The following is a 23,115-nucleotide window of genomic DNA, read 5'->3' as shown; positions in this document are numbered from 1 at the left end:
TCTTCTGCCTCCATTATTCTACTATTTGTTGCCTCCAGAGTGTTTCTGATCTCATTTATTGCGTTATTCATTATATTTTGACTCTTTTTTATTTCTTCTAGGTCCTTGTTAAACGTTTCTTGCATCTTCTCAATCCTTGTCTCTAGGCTATTTATCTGTGATTCCATTTTGATTTCAAGATTTTGAATCATTTTCACTATCAATATTCAGAATTCCTTCTCAGATAGATTTCCTACTTCTTCCTCTTTTGTTTGGTTTGGTGGGCAACTCTCCTGTTCCTTTACCTGCTGAGTATTCCTCTCTCTCTTCATCTTGGTTATATTGCTGCGTTTGGGGTGGCCTTTTAATATTCTGGTAATTTGTGGGGTTCTCTTTATTATGGAGCTTCCTCACTGTGGGTGGGGTTGTATCAGTGGCTTGTCAAGGTTTCCTGGTTAGGGAGGCTTGTGTTGGAGTTCTGGTGGGTGGAGCTGGGTTTCTTCTCTCTGGAGTGCAATGGAGTGACCAGTAATGGGTTATGAGACATCAAAGGTTTTGGAATAATTTTGAGCTGCCTGTATATTGAAACTCAGGGGAGTGTTCCTGTGTTGCTGGAGAATTTGCGTGGTATGTCTTGTTTTGGAACTTGTTGGCCCTTGGGTGGAGCTTGGTTTCGGTGTAGGTATGAAGGCATTTGATGAGCTCCTATTGCTTAATGTTCCCTGAATTCAAGAGTTCTCTAATGTTTTCAGGCTTTGGATTTAAGCCTCCTGCTTCTGGTTTTCAGTGTTATTTTTACAGTAGCCTCTAGACTTCTCCATCAATACAGCACCGATGATAAAAAGGAGTAACCTGACTTGGTGTAGTTCTGTTCTTTTGCGATGAAACAACTCCCATGCATGAACTAGGCCAGCACTTCCGCAGGCTTCGTGTGGACACGGGTCAGCTGAGAATCTTTAAAAATAGTAGTCTCTGAGCATAAGTCAGTTGTTCTTCTTCAGACATTCTCCTTGGACTCCAAAAACTGGATTTTAATTGAGGATTTTAACCTGAATCTATACTCTTAACTGGGCTTCCCCGGTTGGCTCAGCAGTAAAGAATCTGCCTGCCAGTACAGAAGATGCAGGTTTGAAACCTGGATTGGAAAGATCTTTTGGAGAAGGAAATGGCACCCCACTCCAGTATTCTTCCCTGGGAAATCCCTTGAGCTACAGTCCGTATGGTCACAAAGAATTGGACACAACTTAGTGACTAAACAACAATAATACTCTTGACTATTTTATGATGCTGCTTTTTGTCATAGATTTTTTAAACATCAAATCAATGCAAAGCAAGTGAAGTAGGAGACAAACTGTGTGGAAAGGTCTTTTATAGATAGTCTCTCTGAATTAAGTTTTAAAAAGTTTATAGGCATGACTATCAGCATTAAAGAGCTTCCCTAGTGCCTCAGATGATAGAGTCTGCCTGCAGTGCAGGAGACCTGGGTTCAATCCCTGGGTCAGAAAGATCCCTTGCAGAAGGGAATGGCGACCCACCCCAATATTCTTGCCTGGGAAATTTCATGGACAGAGGAGACAATCCATGGGATCACATAGAGTTGGACACAACTGAGCAACTAACACTTTCACTTCATCAGCATTAAAAATATTTGAACTAATATTTATTCAATGCCTAGACCATTTTTTTCCCCTGCAGAGAAGCTTGTCAAATTATTTAGCTCTATGTGTCCTCTCTCTGAATTTGACTAATTATTCAGGTAGTCAAAAGTGAATAGAGCTTTTTATATACTTTTTAGACATGTTGTTTCTTTTGTGGTGCAATAGGGTAGTGGAGGGGACCTGGAGGTGTTAAATCTGGGAACGATGACTTGTGATTTGTCTTGGGCTTATCTGCACATTATGAATAGAATTCTGAGGCTACTTCTACTTCTTCTAAAGCACCATTTATAAGTGACGATGAGACAAGTAATCAAAAATGTTGCTTAAAAATTCAGAATAGAAATTTCAATGAATACAAACCTTGTTTAAGTTCTCCTAGTCAAATCCAGTAACGGCAAACAAGGCATTTTTGTAAAGGAGATTCAGTATGTCTTGGAAACACACTTCAGTAGGGAGAAACTGTTCAAAATTTGTGTGAGTAGAGCAATTCTGTTGCTTTTTATAAAAGGTTATATTTTGTTATCAAATATAATCTGAAAAATAAAAACATCTTGAAAGATTTGCAAATATTGTGGGGCAGAAAAGACTCATTCATTTGTCTAGCTCTTAGGAAAAGGCTTGGAAAGACAAGAGTATTTGATTAGGGGCCTCTGAGTCCTGGCCTCTATCACCTGTCTACCACTGAGATTTTCCCCTCTCTCTCCTTTTCCCTTCCTTTCCTTTTCTATCCTATCCTTCCTCTTCTCAATTATCTTGGAGCAGGTGGTTTAGACTTATGTGATTTGTGTTGTTTTTATTTCCTTTTCTTGGGGTAGAATTATAGCCTTGACAGACTTGTGTGGATGCTTGCTAAAGATCCACAAAGGAGCAAAAACACTCCCAGTCATTGCTAACACACAAAGCAATCATGAAGAAAAAAATTACAGGGGATCTCATAAACTATCATGGGCATTCAAACATGGTCAGTGGTATTCAAGAAATAATACAATAATACAATAATTTCTATTTTGGGATGTAAACACAATGACCACCAGGTTTTTTTTTTTTTTTTTCCGCTTTCCATCACTTTGAAATAAATGAGCAATTTGATATCTTAGACCCAGAGAATCACATACCTTGAAAATGGAAGAAGAAATAAATGCAAGTTTCCTAAGTGGGCTTTTGTTATATTTCACTGCGGCAACTGCAGCTAATGCATAAAAGGTTTTGATTTTTTTAGCTAGTGTGGGATTGGTAGAAAAGGCAATAAAACCTGAAGCAGAACAACAAGGAACACTTGAAAAGGTGTGTGTGTGTGCATGTTTTATGTGTGTGATATTACTTTGGAGTTACTAAATGCCACCTGAGATAACCAGAAACTGACAAAAGTGATCAGATTTTTGTTGCTTCTCTTGGGACTTGAGGCTGGAAGTTTTCATTTTCCCTTTTTTTCTCCCATACAAAGTAGAAAAATAATACATTCCAAAAGATGGCAGAAATGAGAAATTCCTCCTGAAAATATACTTTGGTATAATTCTGATGAGACAGATTTTCCCTCTGAACATGTTCTCCTCCTGACTGCCCCATTGGAGTTTCATTGTCTTGTAACAATTTTTAAAGCATTTCAACGAATCACATGTTGTGAGGAGGTAGAAACCATCTTCAGATTCACAAGTTCTAAGGAGAGTAATGTTATTTCTCAGAAGAACAGCACTTTCTATTTCAAAAGAGGACATAAACATTTTATGGAGACAACACAGTTTAGATTACATAGAGACGTCATCCATCCAAGTGTAAAAAAGTGACAGGAAAGGGGATTGGGGGAGACGGGAAGGAAACTCAAGAGGAAGGGGACATATGTATACCTATGACTGATCTGTGTCGAAGTCTGGCAGAAATCAACACAATATTGTAATTATCCTTCAATTAAAAATAAATACATTAAGAAAAAGAAAAAAAGTGCTACATTTTAGACCAAGATTTATAAATGTGGTGGGAATGTTTAAGGCAGCTAATGTCTCGAATGTGTGTGTCAAGGAAGGGGGTCTGGGTATGGAGGTAACTGTGCATCTACAGGGTTCTCTTCTTGACCTCAATGACTAAGCACTGGTGAGCAGGACTTCTTCCTCAAGGCTAGTGATGCTTGAGGTACCAGATGGCTTCATTTCTCAGCTGTGGTCCCAAGAGAGGGTTGAGTTGGGCCAGAATTGCAAACAGCCAGAAGAGATAGCAGCAAACTGAACAGATCCCTAACATTGTGATAATAACTCTGTAGTTGGGACACTTAGAGGTGAACCAGGGCACCAGGAAGCCAACAAAGCCCCAGAACACACTCACCACAATGAGAGGCATGGTGAGGCCAGTGCATGCCACGGTTGTGGCGCAGTCCTGACCCCAAGGCTTGAACTTAAAAGTTATCATTCTTCTATCTGTCTTTAGAAAATACGCCAACCTTAGAATACTCATATGGTAACAAAACATTATCATTTATGTTTCATGCAGGTTTTGGTCAGTTTAAAGTTATCTTACCTCATAATAACAATACAATTAATTAATATTTAATATGAGTAGGATAATAAGTGGAAAGGGTAAAGCTCAAATTTGAAATCTGACCAGAGTTTGAAACCTGCTTTTATGGTTTGTAGCTTTGTAACCTTGGAAAAGTCATTTATACTCTAAGTGCCTTAGATTCCTCATCTAAAATATGAGTGAAGTCGCTCAGTTGTGTCCGAGTCTTTGCAACCCCATGGACTGTAGCCCGCCAGGCTCCTCTGTCCATGGGATTTTCCAGGCAAGAATACTGGAGTGAATTGCCATTTCCTTCTCCAGGGTATCTTCTCAACCCAGGGATCGAACCCAGGTCTCCCAGATTGTGAAGGCAGGCGCATTACGGTCTGAGCCAGGGAAATCATACATTCACTTATTACAAGTGCAATTCTGAAAAAGATATTAAAACAGCAGAAAATATATGGAAGCCGCTTACAAAATTCTCGATATTTGGCGTTAGTAATAACCAGAATCAAACAGAAAAGATGCAAAAATCATACAGAAACAGGTCTATCTAGGTGACACCCTATGTCACCATAATTTGATTACTCTCTATTTTCCTGGACCTTGAACTGTAATTTAACTTTAAAACAAAACGTGTATATAGTTACAATAATAAATGGTTCTTGAGGTTATTTATGAAGTAATTGAAATGAATTTTGTAAAATACTTTCTAGGATACTTGTCACCTAGTGAATACTTGACAAATGAGTAGCCAAGATAATTCCAATGGCTATGTACAGTAAAAATATTCAACCTCTGTCTGCTTTCAATTGGTTTCATGAACAGTATAATATAAATAGACTGAACTGTAAAGAACCATTAACTTAAATTTTTACAGTTGAATTACAAGGGACAATCCCCTCCTAGAGTTGATAATGATATACCAATGAGACTCAAGAAGGGCCTGGAAGAAAAAATTTCTAATGTAGACAGCTTCATCAATTATAAAATATGCAGCCTGATTCCATTGGAGGAAGAACAGTCTTTCCACAAGCACTGTGCTTATTAATGAGTTCTTTATCTGGTGCCTAACTCTGAAGATAACAGCCTGCAAATCACCCAGAGTGAGTAAGAATCACTCACAAGTAGCCTGAGTGGGTGTCAATATGTACATCTCAGAATAAATTTAATCCCCTCTTAGACACAATTCTATCAAGGATACTTATCTTTCACACACACAGCAGATTGGTTGGAAGACATAAATTAGAAGGCAGAAACAACTTCCCAAAACTTATGAGTATGGGGACACAATGAGGAACTGTCCACTTGTGAGAAAGAATGTTCAAAATTTAAATACCCAAAAGAGTGGCAGATTGGATATTTGGTGTCAGGACAAGCAATTCTAAGTCAATAAATCCTAAGGAAATTGTTGCATTGCTGCTAAATGCAATGTTTTTAAGATACTAGATCATCAATAAAAGGTTAAACTATGTTCACTGTGTTCCATTATTAAAAGCAATGGAGTTGATCATAAGTTGAGGTAGATTTCCACCCAAAATTGCTAAATTTGGGGAAAGCTTTGGAAACAAATGGTGTACATTTTAGTAATTTAGAACATTTCCCATCTTTTAACAAAGCATTTGAGTCTGTTGTTGATCAAGTGCTTTTGATGCTGTGCTTCACTGCCCAAATTTCTCTCCAAGTCTGAGGGATTTATTCACCAAAAGCCACAGGAAATGCTTTGAATTTGCATTTGTTCAGGGGAACTGAAGGTTGTGCTCCCTTAATGGGACACCCTGCATTTCATGACTGGTTCAGAAGTGAATAAAGGACCAGCCAGTTTGTTCCACTAGTGAAGGTTCCCCAAAGCCTTCTCATACAGAGTTGGCTGAGGCCTTTTGGGGACTGCATCATTGTCAAACTTTTCTCTCTGCCTCATCCTGTTTCTTCACCTTTTGCTTAAAAGTGCTTTTCTAAAAACAAAACAAAACCCCAGTATCTCCTTAGAAACTTAACATTTTGCACAATGGCAAAAACATTGGAAAGCTCTTCCTCACTGGCTCTTTTCTCTGATTAAAATTCTACCAGTGAGATTCTTGTTTTAGGATGAACAAGCAGTAGGAAGAGGATTTCCACAATTTCACCAATTTCATCCACTTCCCTGTGTGTGCCCAAATATGGATATTCTGATTGCTTAGAATTGTAGTAGGAAGTAATGTCACTGGCTAACAGTGAGGATCAGCATTAAAAAAATACACCATTATTTCTCTCTACTTGCTCCTTCTCCTTCCTCCTTATTTCTTCCCTTTACAGATTCTTTCATGGTCTCTTAAAAAATTCATTTGCTTGTGCTTTTGTACCAACCATTTCACCAAAGTTGCTGTTATAAAGATTCCCCTAGAAATTTCAGCCTGCCAAAACCAACAGTTAGTTGTCAGACTTCATTTCACATACTAACAAAGCCTGTTCAACGATTGACAACATTCTTTCACGATAACACTTTCTCCACTTGTCTTCTAGAACACCAGATTCTCCTGGCTTCCTTTATACCACTGTCATCATTATTTTCGAGCATCTTCACCTGTTTCCTCCTAACTATCTAACTCAATTGTGGCCCAGGGCTTAGTGCTTGGACCCCTTTGTTCTCTTTCTGAAGTCACTACTTCAGTTATTGCATCCTGGCTCATGTACTGATGACACGTATTCTGTGTTTTCAGCCCAGTCTTCCCTCCTAAACTCTGCATTTGTATCTACAATTGACTGATTGACTCTCCACTTGAATCTCCAGTAGCATGTAATGCTTGGGTCTGGAACTGAGCCTCTGCTCTCCCCACCACATCAGCTCTTCTCACTGTCTCCCTCATTTTGGCTAATGGTGTCTCCATCACTCCAGGTGCTCTGGTCACAAATCATGGTGTCATCCTTGACTCCTCTTTCTCTTATACTCTATATCCAATATATAAGCAAATCCATAGTTTCCCTCTCCTAAATATACTTAGAAAATACCTCTAAAACCTAACCATGTATCATCACCTGCACAATTAACCCCCTCTTCTTCTAGGTCACTATCATCTGTCCCCTGGGTTACAGTGAGTCCACTGACTGGTTTCCCTTCTCCAGCACCATTTCCCTTCAGCAACTGGAGGACTCCTGTCAACATGTCAGGTCATGTAACTCCTCTATGCAAACTCTTCTGTGGTTTCCCTTTTCACGCAGAGTGAAGGCAGAAATCCCTACAACAGCAAAAAAGTCCTGAACAATCTGCCCTCTTCAATCCCTCTTACATCACTGGGTTGTTGTAGTCATTACACTGTATGATGAATGAAAAGCAAATTCATGTCTGAATTTCATTGTCTCCTCCTCCACTTCATTATTGATGATGACAGATGATGTTCATGAACCAACTGGGTTTAATCTCCTTTAAGTCCAAGTGGATGTTCCTACCAGAATCTTCTAGAGGCAGCAACTTTTCTTGCATCAGTCATTTTGCCTACTCCATGTGGAAATGTATGTTTATGGAATCCACAAATACTGTATACTGGGATCACATACAGTTTGTACTGGGAGGAAACACTACCCTTGAAAGGAGGTGTAAAGGGGAATCCAAGAAAGGCTTAAATTGAAAATGACACTCCTGTTTGGAATGTGATGTGTTAAAATAAGAATGGTTTGGAAGGGGTGGATACCCATGTGTTTTTTTAGCACAATATTTATTAATATTTTCAATTGTTCCCTTCTTAGATGAAAGCCCAGAATTCAGCTGAGACTGGTGAATAGTATAAATTTTCCTGGACCCAGGTGTTTCCTCTGCTGTTTCTCAGTCACACGTCATAACCAGCATCCACCAGGAGGAAGCCCAGGCTGTTGTTGGGCATGTTGGAAATCCAGTTTGTAGCCAAAGCAAGCACACCACATTGCAGAAACACAACAGGTCTCTTACCTAAGGAAGAAAATTGTTTAAAATCTTTATAAACTTGTTCCTTATTCTCAGTTAAGCATGAAGTTAGATATAGGCTTTCATATGTTAGATATAGGCTTTTAATTTCATATGAAAATTAAATGTTTGCTTGGTTGAGTTGAATATTTTTGAATATGTCATCTTAATTGTGGTGGTTTCTCAGATGACAAACATATCAAATTGTAGACTTATATATGTGTTGTTTATTGTATGCCAACTACACTTCAATCAACTATTAAAAATAATATTCTAAGGAAATTCAGCATTATGTTAATTAAGTGGGTCTTCTATTCAGAGACTCTGAGTTTCCACCCAGCACAATAAACTATTAGGTTGGTGCAAAAGTAATTACAGTTTCAGACCCTGAAGTTTAAATCATTATAACTAGGCTCAAACACATCTTTATTAATCAAAATAGGAACCATTACAATCAACACATTCTTGCCAACAAAATTTGTCTATTCCTGTAAGTTTGTCTATTCCTGCAGCATTGAAATCTTTGCTTTGGGATTTGACAAGCCCTTGGAAAGCATTTTCTGCATCCTGCTGGATGTAGAAGCATTTTCCCTGCAAAAAGTTGTCAAGATGCTCAAGGAAGTGCTAGTCAGTTGGTAAGAGGTCAGGTGAATATGGCAGAGGAAACAAAACCTCGTAGCCCAATTCATTCAACTTTTGAAGCATTGGTTGTGTGACATGTGGTCAGGCATTGTTGCAGAGAATTGGGTTCTTTCTGTTGATCCATGCTGGCTGCACGTGTTGCCATTTTAGGTGCATCTAATTGACTTGCTGAACATACTTCTCAGATGTAATGGTTTCGCCAGGATTCAGAAAACCACAGTGGACTGGACAGGCAGCAGACTACCAAGCAGCAATCATGACCCTTTCCTTGGTGCACATTTAGCTTTGTTTCTTGTCAGTCCAACTACTGAGCTGGTCGTCGCTGGTTATCATATAAAATCCACTTTCTGTCACACATCCAATCCAATCAAAAACTGATTTGTTGTTGTTGCATAGAATAAGAGAAGAGGACACTTCAAAGTGACAATTTTTTTGATTTGCAGTCAGCTCATGAGACACACACTTATCAAGCTTTTTCACCTTTTCAAATTTACTTCAAGTGCCAAACAACCATAGAATGGTCGACACTGAGTTCTTGGGGAACTTCTCATGTAGTTGTAAGAGGATCAGCTACAACTGGTCATCATCAGTGATTCTCTCAACTGGTTGTCGTCAACTTCTGATGGTCAGCCACTGCACTCAACTTCAAAGCCCTCATCTCCTCTGCAAAATGTTTTGAACCACCACTGCATTGTACATTCACTAGGAGTCCCTGGCCCACATGCATTGTTGATGTTGCGAGTTGTCTCTGCTGCTTTATGACCCATTCTGACCTTGAATAAGAAAGTTGCTAGAATTTTCTTTTTTGTCTAATATCATTTCCATAGAGTAGAATACATATAAAATAAACAGGAAGCAACAATTCATTAGCAAAAAACATAAAGCAAGAAATGTGCATTAAAATGGTGTATAACATAACCACATTTAAGAATGTTTTCCAGTATCAAATGGCAAATTCAATAATACAAAACCGCAATTACTTTTGCACCAGACTAATAAAGTCACAGGTCAGGGTATTTTACATCATAGAAGCCAATGTACATCTGGTGACACTAAGATCCTCAGCTTACTCTCAGAGGTCCCAGGAGGTTTAAGGTTTTGCTTTGTCTTTTTATGAGTAACTTAATCTCATATTCTGTGCTAAGAATATGTTTAAATGGATTGCATTTTGCTGGGAGCCAGCGTGAGGAACTCCGCCCATGGCAAATGTCATAAGGAAGGAGGCTTTGGCATATGCAAAGGCGGGATTGAGCCTCAGGAAACCCCTTGTTCCTGAGCATCTACCCACAAAACCAGAGTCTGCCTACTTTACTGTTTTTTGCTCTCACCTACACCTCTGACTTTATGGGGGGCTCTCCCCCATCACCTCTCTTGAAGAAGGAGTTAACCTACAGCTCCAGTTAATGAAAATTCCGGGGTGTGACAAGAGTGTTTCAACTTACAAACTCCTCTGTAGGTTATCTTACCTGCCTGTACAGGTTTGTCTGGCCACATGTGATTGTTTACAGCCTCCCAACCGTGAGAGGCATGAGATGTTTTAGACTTACTAAAGGCAGATTCTTTTAAGAAGTTAGAAATTATTAGTATAGTGGGTTGATTAGGAATTATATTGGTGAAGGGTTTTTCATTTGTTGAGCCAATATTTGCTGCTAAATCTCCATATTCCCTGCCCTTATAATGAATATAACTAGCATATAGGAGAAATAAGTATTAACCTTTAAGATTAATCATGTTAACCTTAGGCTAAGTAAATTCCTTTCTTAATTGTAACCCACTACACCCTCACCCTATAGGAATGCAACTTAATCTGGCACCTTCAGAGGGTGGTGCCTGGTTTAAGAAAAATCACCCCTGGAAAATAAGTTTCTGGTTGACTGACCATTATCAGAAAGAAAGGATCATAAAATGTCAGCAGGCCTCATGGCCAGAAGGTGATATAAAACCCCTAAGACCTTTTTGTATACATTTATATGAAGCACCTAATTTTGATAAAGGTCAGGACTGCTGACCCCTGTGTGACTTTAAATTTTCCATTTGTCTCTATGTGTAACAAAAGGTATATCAGTTCAGTTCAGTCGCTCAGTTGTGTTCGACTCTGCGATCCCATGAATCACAGCACACCAGGCCTCCCTGTCCATCACCAACTCCCGGAGTTCACTCAGACTCAGGTCCATCAAGTCAGTGATGCCATCCAGCCATCTCATCCTCTGTCGTCCGCTTCTCCTCCTGCCCGCAATCTCTCCCAGCGTCGGAGTCTTTTCCAATGATTCAACTCTTCGCATGAGGTGGCCAAAGTACTGGAGTTTCAGCTTTAGCATCATTCCTTCCAAAGAAATCCCAGGGCTGATCTCCTTCAGAATGGACTGGTCGGATCTCCTTGCAGTCCAAGGGACTCTCAAGAGTCTTCAAGCATCAATTCTTCAGCACTCAGCCTTCTTCACAGTCCAACTCTCACATCCATATATGACTGCTGGAAAAACCATAGCCTTGACTAGACAGACCTTAGTCGGCAAAGTAATGTCTCTGCTTTTGAATATGCTGTCTAGGTTGGTCATAGCTTTTCTTCCAAGGAGTAAGCATCTTTTAAAATCATGGCTGCAGTCACCATCTGCAGTGATTTTGGAGCCCGAAAATGTATATAGGCAAACCTAAAAATAAAGAAATCGGATCAGTTTCTGGAAAGACTGATTCCCCCGTGTCCTTCTTTCTTGTTCTCCGCTTTTCTGGCTGAATTCCCATCTGGAGCGTGGGTGCTCGCCAAGCCTGCTAATTTTGCCCTGGCTTTTAAGATCCACACGAGAGGAAGCCCAAGGAGGGGCACTCTCCACTATTCAAGTGGGTGCCGGTGGCCTACGTAGGTGGTGCAAGCTTCTTCTCTCGAAGCTTTATTGGTATCCCACATAAACCAAGTTATTCAGCCTCTTTTTCTCCACTAATTTTCCTACTACATTATTTCTTTCTAATCTCCCTCTATATCTTTAGTTAAGCAATTAATTCCTAGGATGCTGACTACGGCCCTGCTTCAAATTACCCTGGATCCACTGGGGCTGGACCCCGGCAGCATTTGATTCAGGATTTGAGACACTCATCTTTTCCCCTCACAACTGCTGCTGCTGCTAAGTCGCTTCAGTCGTGTCTGACTCTGTGCGACCCCATAGATGGCAGCCCACCAGGCTCCTCCGTCCCTGGGATTCTCCAGGCAAGAACACTGGAGTGGGTTGCCATTTCCTTCTCCAATGCATGAAAGTGAAAAGTGAAAGTGAAGTCACTCAGTCGTGTCCAACTGCTAGCAACCCCATGGACTGCAGCCTACCAGGCTCCTCCATCCATGGGATTTTCCAGGCAAGAGTACTGGAGTGGGTTTCCATTGCCTTCTCCTCCCCTCACAACAATCCTACCTTAATTATTAGTATCATTCTTCCCATGAAGAATTCATTAGAGTGAAACAATGAAACCATTTGCAGTGATAACTTTATGTACTTCACTTGGGTAACCCCAGTAGGGAATTATCTAAGTCTAAATGAAGAAAAGACAAAATATTTAGCTTTATAAATTCATTTTGCCACTTTTATGATTCTTAAAGTAGAATTTCTTATTGTTTGTGATAATATATAGTATGTTAAGAAAGCTTTCAGTTTTTATGATATAATCATAAAAGCATATTTAAAAGAGTTAATAGGAATAATAGTGCCAATATCCCTGGAACATTTTTTGTTGTTGTTGTTGCTGTTTAGGGATAGAAATAACTTACAGGATTCATCTTGCCTTCAGGGTTTTTTGTGTTTTCTCCAAGTAAACAAAATGCATTTCCTGACATGTGGATGAAATGCATCGTTACAAGAGGCCACCACATTTTGAACCTATTAGGGAAGAAAAGTCACTAGCACGACATGGTCATTGTTATAGCATAAAGTCATGAGTTGTCTTGCTATTTGCTTCACAGAGTTTCCATTTATTGCCTTATCTATCCTATGGTTCTTCCTTTTTCATCATCTTGTCAATTAGATTGTTTTTGCAATACTTCTGCTATTCTGGTCATTTATTTTTGGTTTTGTACATGATTCTACTTCACCAAAGGATATTTTAATCTATCCACCTCCCCTTGTATACTTGATGTCAGAGCTACCATTTCCTAGCAAACATTAACACAAAAATTCTTTCTTACTCACGGCATGAACCTCATCAAAGGCATCTTAGGACTTGTCCTAAAGGAAAAAGTTAGTGTATTTGTCTGTTGTTTTGAACAGGCTGTAAAGAGCTCAGTTCAAAGACCACAGATTTGACAGCAGAGGAATACTAGGAGAAAAGGCAGAAGGGAAGGTAACAAGTAGGGGTGAACTTGGGAGAGCAAAAGAGGGTGACTGTTCATAAGCTAACAGGATACTGGTTACTGTGAGGGACACATTCTGATCAGTTCTATCAACTTGGCCTTTTTGATAACTATAAACACCACAAAAATTCCTTTGTTATTGGAATTGCTAGAATAAATGATTTTTCCTGAAAGGCATCACATACATTTCTAATAACTTTCGAATATATTTTCAAGATCTTTGTCTCTTATTATAGATGTTCTATTAGAGTACTACTCTCCCCTTATTGAGTTGAGAATAAGTCAGATTTCAAGTTAGAAACTGGATAATAAGGAGATAGAGCCTAGTAGCAAAGCTGCTCATTCCTGTTACACATTCAGAGCATTATTTTGTCCTTTCTTTTTTCAAATTCCCTGAAATCAAACACCAAAAAAGTAGAAAAAAAGGGGAGAAACTTCCTAAAAAAAATTTATATACATAAAATCAAGGTTGAAAATTTTAAGGAAATCTGTATTCTTCCTAAGATAGAAATAAACTTCACATATACATATATTAATTCTGAAGCATAATAAACTTTATAATGCCAGAGGGTCATCCTCACTGTCACCAAACCAAATGCTTTCTGCATTCTTGAAGGTAAATGAAAAACTTAATTCTCTTTTTCCTTCTCCCTCTCACTGTTTATCCACATATATATATGGGTGTACACGTGTGTGTGTTGGGTGACCTTTCCTAAAAATGTGCAGTCACTGAGTTTCCAGTGAGTTACCATATTTGCCAAATAGCAAGTCAAATATTGCATAGTCAACTCATAAGATGACTTGTTTCCAAAATGTCCTTCGAGATTCATTACCTTTGCTTTATCACTTGCTGAAACTCCGCCTTCCTACATTCTCATTCTCTGAATTTTCCTTGACTCTAGGAATCACCCAGCTTTCTCCTGCACTTGCGTGCACATGCGTGTTAAATAGCTTCAGTTGTGTCTGACTCTTTGCAACCCCATGGATGGTAGCCTGCCAAGCTCCTCTGGCCATAGGATTCTCCAGGCAAGAATACTGGAGTGGGTTGCCATGTCCTACTCCAGGGGATCTTCCCGACCCAGGGACTGAACCTGCTGTTTTGGGAGGTAGGTTCTTTACCAATAGCATCACCTGGAAAGCCTTACCTGCACTTGGTTAGGAGCACTTTAATTCATAAAGAAGCATCTTTATCTTAAAACAGTAAGACCCACTAGTATAGTTTTCAAATTTTGAGAGAAATACATTTTTATCATAAAATTTTGACAGCTGTTGCCAGACATAAAATAACTAATACCAAATCTTACAAATGTAAACAGAATGTAGGGTTACTTATTTACTGAAATATTATTTTATCGTGTGAAGAACACTTAACATGAACTTTACCCTCTTAACAAAATTTTAAGTGCACATACAGTACAGTGGCAGCACTGGAAAATTTCCTTTTTCCTTCTCTAGTGTGTCCACATTTGTATTTTATTTTTCTCTAGTGGTGTGCTGGAATTCCCCTTCCAAATGGCTCGACTTTTACAAAGTCCTCATCCATAGATGTTGGCCCATGGTGGCATTCCCCAGGTTTACCCAATGGTGACAGTGAAGATTTGGAAAAGTTTTATTGACTCCTGCTGGTTCCACAGCCCATATGGAGGTGGTGTCTGCCTATTACCAGCTGCACAAATGAGTCAGACATTTCCTAGGTCCCTCAGCATATGCTGCTGGATTCTACAACTCCCAAAGAGGTTTTTCTGTTTATGATGGATATTACATTTTAGTTGTTAAAAAGAGGAACAAACAGGAGGGACATCTTGATACTGATGTCACCTTAGTATTATTACAGTGTCAACTTTTCTCAATTTTCTTTCTTCTTTATTGTTGTTGTTTAGTGGCTATTCTAATTCTTGGTGACCCCATGGGCTATAGCCTGCCAGGCTCCTCTGTCCATGGGATTTCTAAGGCAAGAACACTAGAGTAGGTTGCCATTTTCCTTCTCCATTTCCTTCTATACATTCAATATAATCCCAGTAAAAATTTTATCAGTTTGTTATGAAAGATGACAAATACTAAACCTTACATAAAAAGCAAAAACCCTAGAATATTTAAAGAAAGTGAAAGAAGAGCAAGTTTGAGTACAGTAAGTCCCTTACATACAAATGAGTTTCGTTCTGAGAGGGAATTAGTAAGTCCAACTTATTTGTTGTAAGTCCAACAAAGTTAGCCCACGTACCCAACTAACAATCGGCTATATAAGACTATACTGCAATAGGTTTCTATTACTTTCCACATAAATAACAAGCACAAAATATAAAGAAAGCATTTTAAATCCTATAGTACAGTGGCTTTAAAAGTATAGTAGAACAGCTGGCATACAGGAATGGCATCGAGTAAACAGGCAAGAAGGGTTACTGATTGGAGGAGGGAGAGGAGGTGGGAGATGGTAGAACTGAAGGATCATTAGCAATAGGAGACAGAGGGCAAGCTGCAATTTCATTCACACCTGATATTGATGGCACAGGTTCTGATGCTTTGCTGGCTTCAATTCCATCTACCCTCTTGAAAAAAAAAGTCCCGTGATGTCTGGGTAGTAGCTCTTTCTTTCTTGCCACAGAGCACACAGTAGCACTGGATTGCATGCTGAATGTCTGCTGAAACCTTCATGTACCATTCTTTGTTCGAGTTCTGTGCCTCAAAAACCAACAGTACCTCCTCAAATAAAATCCCTTTGCCATTTCCAGCATCGTGAATCTCTTTGGTTCTTCAGTTACTTCTTCCTCTTGTCTCTCTTCATCCTTTCTCTGGTCCTCTAATTCCAGCAAGTCTTCAATAATAAACTCCTCCTGTTGCATGGCAAGGAGTCCAGTGTTATAAGACTGAGTGATGTCTACCATCTTTTCGCCTCATTCCATTCTCTCAGTTATTTTCACTTTTGTTTCCATTGTTATGGCTTGGTGCTTCTTAGCAGTGCCAGCTACATCATCACTGCTTTTATGCTTGCTTCCAGACTTCCAGGGCTTGAAATAAAGATACTGTACTTTATACAGTACTGCAGAGTAAAGTACACAAAAGCCCAAACACTTGAAAAGGATGTACCCATGTGACAATATACACCAGACATGTGAACTAACTCATGTGATAGGACATGTGAATGCACATTTGCATCTTTGAAAGTTCACAACTTGAAAGGTTCATATGTAAGGGACTTACTGTACTTCTCCTTTATTTCAAGACAGTCAAGTTACTTCAAAGTTACTACAACCAACAGAGTGTAGTACTTCTATATACAAACAAAATACTTCTATATCCATGCAATAGAATTCTACTTAGTAATAAAAATGAGCAAGCTACTATTATATGAAACAATATGGATGGATCTCAAAATCAATCTGTGAAGTAAAGAAACAAAGGCATTCAAATCATAAAGAAGTAAAACTTTCACTGTTTGCAGATGACATGATGTTAAATACAGAAAACCCTAAAGCCTTTATCAAAAAGAAAAAAAATCTGTGCTCAATGATTGAAAGAATTAATATTGTTAAACTTTCCATATTACCTAAAGCAATCTATAGCTTCAACGCAATCCTTATCAAGATTTCAATGGAACTTTTTAATAGAAATAAGGCAAAGAATCCAAAAATTTTTATGGAAACATTAAAAACACAAATAATCAAAGTAATCTTGAGAAAGAACACCAGGTGTATCTTGCTCCGTGATTTCAAGGTATATTAGAAAATTGTAGTAGTCAGAGCAGTATGGTATTGACACAAAAATAGACACAGAGGTCAGTGGAATAAAACAGACAGTCCAGAAATTAACACATACATGGTCAATTAACTTACACCAAAGAGCCAAAAACATGCAATGGAAAAAGGAGAGTCTCTTCAATAGTGTTGGAAAAACTGGACAGCTACATGCAAAAGAATGAAAACAGACTACCATATTATACCATACATAAAAATTGGCACAGAATGGATTAAAGGCTTTAATATAAGACCCCAAAAGCACAAAAGGCCTAGAAGAAAATATATGGTGTAAGCTCCTAACATTAATCTTGACAGTAATTTATTTTGTACTTGACACCAGAAAGGCAAGCAAACAAAGTTAAAATAAACAAGCAGGTCTACAGAAAACTAAAAAGTTTCTTCACAGCAAAGGAAATCATTAGCAAAATGAAAAGGCAACTTACCAAATAAGAGAAAGCATTTACAAATAATGTGATAAAGGGTTAATATCCAAAATGTATAAAGAACTCACACAACTCAATAATCAGAAAACAGCTAATTCAGTTTAAAAAATGGGCAGAGGATTTGGGTAGAAGTTTTTCCAGAGAAGACATACAGATGACCAAAAGGTACATGAAAAGGTGTCCAACATCACTAATCATCAGGGAAATGCAAATTAGAGGCTCAATGAGTCATTAACTTGCACCTTTTAGAATGACTATTATCAAAAGGCAAGAGATAACAAGTTTTGGAAAAGATGTGGCAAAAAGGGAATGCTTATGCACCATTGGTAGAGATATAAATTAGTGTAGCCAGTATGAGAAACAGCATGCAATTTCCTCAAAATATTAAAAATAATAATTCAGTAAATATTGCTTCTGAATATTCATCAAAGAAAATAAAAACACTAACTGGAAAAGAAATATGCATATATATATGCACACATATGTATCAAACAGGTAAAGTCAGTCATACGATCCCACTTATAAGTAATGTGAAAAAAAAACCCATATTTGAACTCATAGATGAAAGTGATTGGTAGTTTTCGGGGGCGGGGGGGAGCTGAGTGTGGGTGAAATGGTTGAATAAGGTCAAAGATACAAACTTCCAGCTATAAAGTGAGTCATGGCTATGTAATGTACAGCATGGTGACTCTAATGAATCATATTGTACTGTATACTTGACAGTTGCTAACAGAGTAGACTTTAGAAGTTTTTTGTCACAAGAAAAAATTTGTAACTCTCTGAGTGGTGTTAACGAGACTTACTGCGATGATGATTTCACAATACATACAAAAATCAAATCATTATGTTATATGCCTGAAGCTAAGCCATTGACTGTGTGGATCACAATAAACTGCGGAAAATTCTGAAAGAGACAGGAATACCAGACCACCTGACCTGCCTCTTGAGAAACCTATATGCAGGTCAGGAAGAAACAGTTAGAACTGGACATGGAACAACAGACTGGTTTCAAATAGGAAAAGGAGTACGTCAAGGCTGCATATTGTCACCCTGCTTATTTAACTTCTATGCAGAGTACATCATGAGAAACACTGGGCTGGAAGAATCACAAGCTGGAATTGAGATTGCCAGGAGAAATATCAATAACCTCAGATATGCAGATGACACCACCCTTATGGCAGAAAGGGAAGAACAACTAAAGAGCCTCTTGATGAAAGTGAAAGAGGAGAGTGTAAAAGTTGGCTTAAAGCTCATCATTCAGAAAACAAAGATCATGGCATCTGGTCCCATCACTTCATGGAAAATAGATGGGGAAACAGTGGAAACATGCCAGACTTTATTTTTGGGGGCTCCAAAATCACTGCAGATGATGATTGCAGCCGTGGAATTAAAAGATGCTTACTGCTTGGAAGGGAAGTTATGACCAAACTAGATAGCATATTCAAAAGCAGAGACATTACTTTGCCAACAAAGGTCCATCTAGTCAAGGCTATGGTTTTTCCAGTAGTCATGTATGGATGTGAGAGTTGGACTGTGAAGAAAGCTGAGCGCAAAGAAGTGATGCTTTTGAAGGTGGTGTTGGAGAAGACTCTTGAGAGTCCCTTGGACAGCAAGGAGATCCAACCAGTCCATTCTGAAGGAGATCAGTCCTGGGTGTTCTTTGGAAGGAATGATGCTAAAGCTGAAACTCCAATACTTTGGCCACCTCATATGAAGAGTTGACTCACTGGAAAAGACTCTGATGCTGGGAGGGATTGGGGGCAGGAGGAGAAGGGGATGACAGAGGATGAGATGGCTGGATGGAATCACTGACTCGATGGATGTAAGTCTGAGTTAACTCCGGGAGTTGGTGATGAACAGAGAGGCCTGGTGTGCTGCGATTCATGGGGTCGCAAAGAGTCGGACACAACTGAGTGACTGAACTGAACTGAATTGTAATATTATACCAATTATATATGAATAAAGATTATCACTTTAAAATTGATTTATTAACGTTTTAGCTTCAGAAAAGTTATTTTCAACTTCACACCTTATAATTAATAATGCTGTGAGGTTTTTACCACTGTTGTTAAATCTGGAAAGCCCTCTGTCAATGTTCTGTCATATGTGTGCCTTCAAATTTCAGGACAGTTCAAGTCTCTCTAAATATTTAAGTACTCTCGACACTGACTACATTATTCCTAGAAGTGTTTAAAGATTGTTAGCAATAATTTACTTACACAGAAATGATGGCAAACTACAGAAATGATGGCTATTTAGACTATATGTATCAGCTAAGTGTCCATAAGCAAATTGCAAAACTTCCCATCGCCATACTTAGCACTAGCTAGCAAAAGGGAACAGTGACAGAGAGGAAACTAGAGTGGAAGCATTCAGTAGTCTTCATCAGTTGTGGTTGATATATATGGATTTTGCAAATTTCATTAAAATGTATTACCTTGTGAGTAGATTAGAGAGCCCTGGAAGGGTCTTGTGCAAATGAGGATCTTGAATTTTAAATTTTGTGACTTTCAGAGTCACTCCAGGTTTGGCTTGGAGACCACTCAGATTTGGAGAGGAGCAGGGGAAAAGATAGATCTGAGAGAACAGAACAACCTAAAAGAAAATATGTAAATTTAAAATACATGCAATTATAGTGCACAAATGTCATATGGGAATAAATTTATTATTTTGTACTTGCCTCTGCCATCCTTCTTTACTCAGATACTCAGGAGGTGAGGGGACTCAGGTGAGCATTGCATCTGTTAATTTAAAATAAAGAAGTTGTGTTTTGTTTGCATTTCTGAATATAATATGAATAAACACAAGACATTTTTTAAAAGACAAAAAGGTATATACTTTATTATTGGATTTATACAAAATTACAGAAAGTGAGAGCTGATCTATAATGACAAAATTAAGGAATAAATTAGCAAGATGCATGAGGAAATTTTTTGGGGGTGATGAGAGTGTGGTCTCATTCTAGTGTGACTAGAATGTTAGTTTTCTGGATGTATACATATAATAAAACTCACAAAACTGTACCCTTTAAATATGTATAGATTAATGTACATTAATTATATTTCAAGATATTTGTAAAAGAAAAGAAGAGAACAAGAGAGACTTTTTTAACAGAATGATCCTCACACTAATTCCAAAGGTGTAACTCAAGGGTGTTATGGAGACTGGGCCTTGGTCTTATTTTTCTTTGGAACTCCTGGTCTTGAACTTTTTTTTTTTCTTGAATCAGCACATATGAATACTGTTTGGATTAACTGGCCCTAGCAAAGGCACCGCTTACTTAGTTCTCTCCCTCTCTGAAGCTCTTAGCATAACTCCTAAACATTTATTACGGTGTTCTTTGTAGACCTAGTTTCCACTAGGCACATATTTTCACCTAATCTCTTAATATAAAGAGACTACAGTCTTCATGAATCCATGGAACTTATTCATTCACTTTTAAAAAGTCAAGCTGACAGAGAAAACATTTTACTGAGCTACAAATAGCACCATCCCTATAAACTCTAAAGACTGTAATTTGAATTGTATGACTTACAGATATATTAGAATGGTGATTAATGAAGTCATGTGAAAGAATAAAAAAGTGAACTATTATATTTGGGGGAAAGTTAACATATCAAGAGGTTAATAACATCTATTTTTAATTTACTGATATTCTGATTTATAGAAGAGATGCTTAGCAGAAAGTTGAGGCATGACAAGTGTGTCCTTACAGCATAATACAGTCCTATGCAATCTGCATGGAAGGCAGAAGGAGAAGGGGATGGCACAGGATGAGACTGTTAGATAGCACCACTGACTCAATGGATATGAATTTGAGTAAACTGGGAGATACTGGAAGACAAGGAGCCTGGCATGCTGCAGTCCATAGGGTCACAAAGAGTCGGACATGACTTAGCAACTGAACAACATTTGGACTGATAGTGCTCAGCAGATGAAGATTAAACTGCTTATCACATTTAAAAGTTGTATCTGGAGATGGTCGTTAACTTATCTCTAACCTAATATATGTATGGCTGTCTGATTCTATAGTCAAGTTTGTTCAATGCACAAAAGGTACTGTGCAGAAGTACACATGTTTCTTCTTAGTCAGTATGACTTCTTCTCAGCACTTCCTGAGCAAATAAAACTTCAACCTGAATTAAAGGATAAGCCCTGGAATTTAAGGGTGTTAGACCTAGCTAGATTCCCATTCAATGAGTAATAAATCTTATTTCCTTGGAATCAATTGCTTTCATTCTGTGATAGGGATTGTCCCCTTTCTCTTCCAGAGAAGTTGTTCACATTTAAAGAGGGATGAAACTCTGAATCATGAAGCCAGTCATTTGCAGTCCAAGGAGTAAAGTTTTGTTTCTCTCTCCCAGGATGTGAGGTGGCAGGTAAACAACTGTCCTATTCTTATTTAAATGGAAAGATTCATAAGTATGACATAAGAGAAGTCCTTTTGCCATGGGCCTAATCATCTTAAAGCTTCACAAGGGAACCAATTCAGGCATGAGAAACCAGTGTGATTATTGCTATTATAGTCTTGCTGGTGTGGAAACTTTATGCTTACTTGCAGGACAAAAGAAACGAGTTAAGATATTAAAAGCTATCAGGAAACTTCAAATGAGTATCTAATCAGAAAACAAATACACTGAACATTTTACTTCAATGGTTCAAAAAATTCACAGGTTTTAGATTTCTTGTCAATGCCAACTAGGAAACAAGATTGGAAATATATGGGAATATATTGCATGATCAATGAGATCACACTGCTTTTCTAAAGAAGCTAGTACCATAAAAATAAACAAATGGATTACAAGTAATATAAAGAGTCTTTGTACTGTGTAGTTTGGACAACCGTGTCCTTGGAAACTAAAGGTTAGGATGCTCACGAATGCATGGAAATACCTGGAAGGCTTTTACAATTATTCAAACAACTACTGAATAGCTAATGAGAGTTCCTGCCAGCGCTGTCATCTATGGAGACACATAAGGCGTGAAGTGAATTCCGGAGCTGTTGATAGAGAGAACTAGAGAAAAAATAGGTGACAGGAAATACAGAGAATTGAAAGAAAATTTTCGAGGCAACTGGGGTCTCTTGAATTGCAGGCGGATTCTTTACCAACTGAGTAAAGAATCTTTACCAGTTAAGAACACTTAACTTTACTTCATTTAACTCCTGGGTCGGGAAGATCTGCTGAAGAAGGGATCTACTCATGCCAGTATTCTTGGGCTTCCCTTGTGGCTCAATTGGTAAAGAATCTACCTGCAATGTGGGAGACCTGGATTCCATCGCTGGGTTGGGAAGATCCCCTGGAGAAGGGAAAGGCTACCCACTCCAGTATTCTGGCCTGGAGAATTTCATGGACTGTATAGTCCATGGGGTCACAAAGAGTCATGACTGAGAAATTTTCTTTAAGAAAAGGCCTAAATTTAAATTTCAGCTCCTCTATTTGCTTTGTGATTTTGCACACACAATTTATCCTCAGCGTCCTCACTTTTTTAAAATCCCTGATAGCTCAATTGGTAAAATATCTGCCAGCAATGCAGGAGACCCCGGGTTGATTCCTGGGACAGGAAGATCTGCTGGAGAAGGGATAGGCTACCCATTCCAGCATTGTTGGGCTTCCCTTGTGGTTCAGGTGGTAAAGAATCCCCCTGCAATGCGGAAAACCTGGCTTCCTTCCCCGGGTTGGGAAGATCCCCTGGAGAAGGGAAAGGCTACTTACTCCAGTATTCTGGCCTAGAGAATTCAGTCTATGGGGTCACAAAGAGTCTGACCCGACTGAGCGACTTTCACTTTCATTTCACTACCAATTTTGTAGCATTTTTGTGGGAATTGTGATGTCATTATAAAGTACTTAGGAAAGTACTTGTTTTCCCTTTCCCTACCTTCTGCTTGTGAGATTCTCTAAGATTTAATTACTGATTTTTAAGATAA

General features: G+C 38.5%; 1 protein-coding gene across 1 annotated transcript in view; it reads right to left on the bottom strand.

The window, feature by feature from the left end:
• Window positions 1-2,146: 2,146 nt before the first annotated feature.
• LOC128068057 (gastric triacylglycerol lipase-like) overlaps window positions 2,147-23,115 on the bottom strand; it is a 52,403-nt gene continuing 31,434 nt past the window's right edge. Inside the window, 2 exon segments of the mRNA XM_052661208.1 lie at window positions 2,147-2,170; window positions 2,753-2,889. Coding sequence (XP_052517168.1) covers window positions 2,147-2,170; window positions 2,753-2,889 — 161 coding nt within the window.

The sequence above is a fragment of the Budorcas taxicolor genome, chromosome 23 (assembly GCF_023091745.1).
Source record: "Budorcas taxicolor isolate Tak-1 chromosome 23, Takin1.1, whole genome shotgun sequence".
In the NCBI taxonomy this organism is placed as follows: domain Eukaryota; kingdom Metazoa; phylum Chordata; class Mammalia; order Artiodactyla; family Bovidae; genus Budorcas; species Budorcas taxicolor.
The sequence above is the reverse complement of the archived record's forward strand: the minus strand, read 5'-3'. Positions and strand labels throughout refer to the sequence as shown.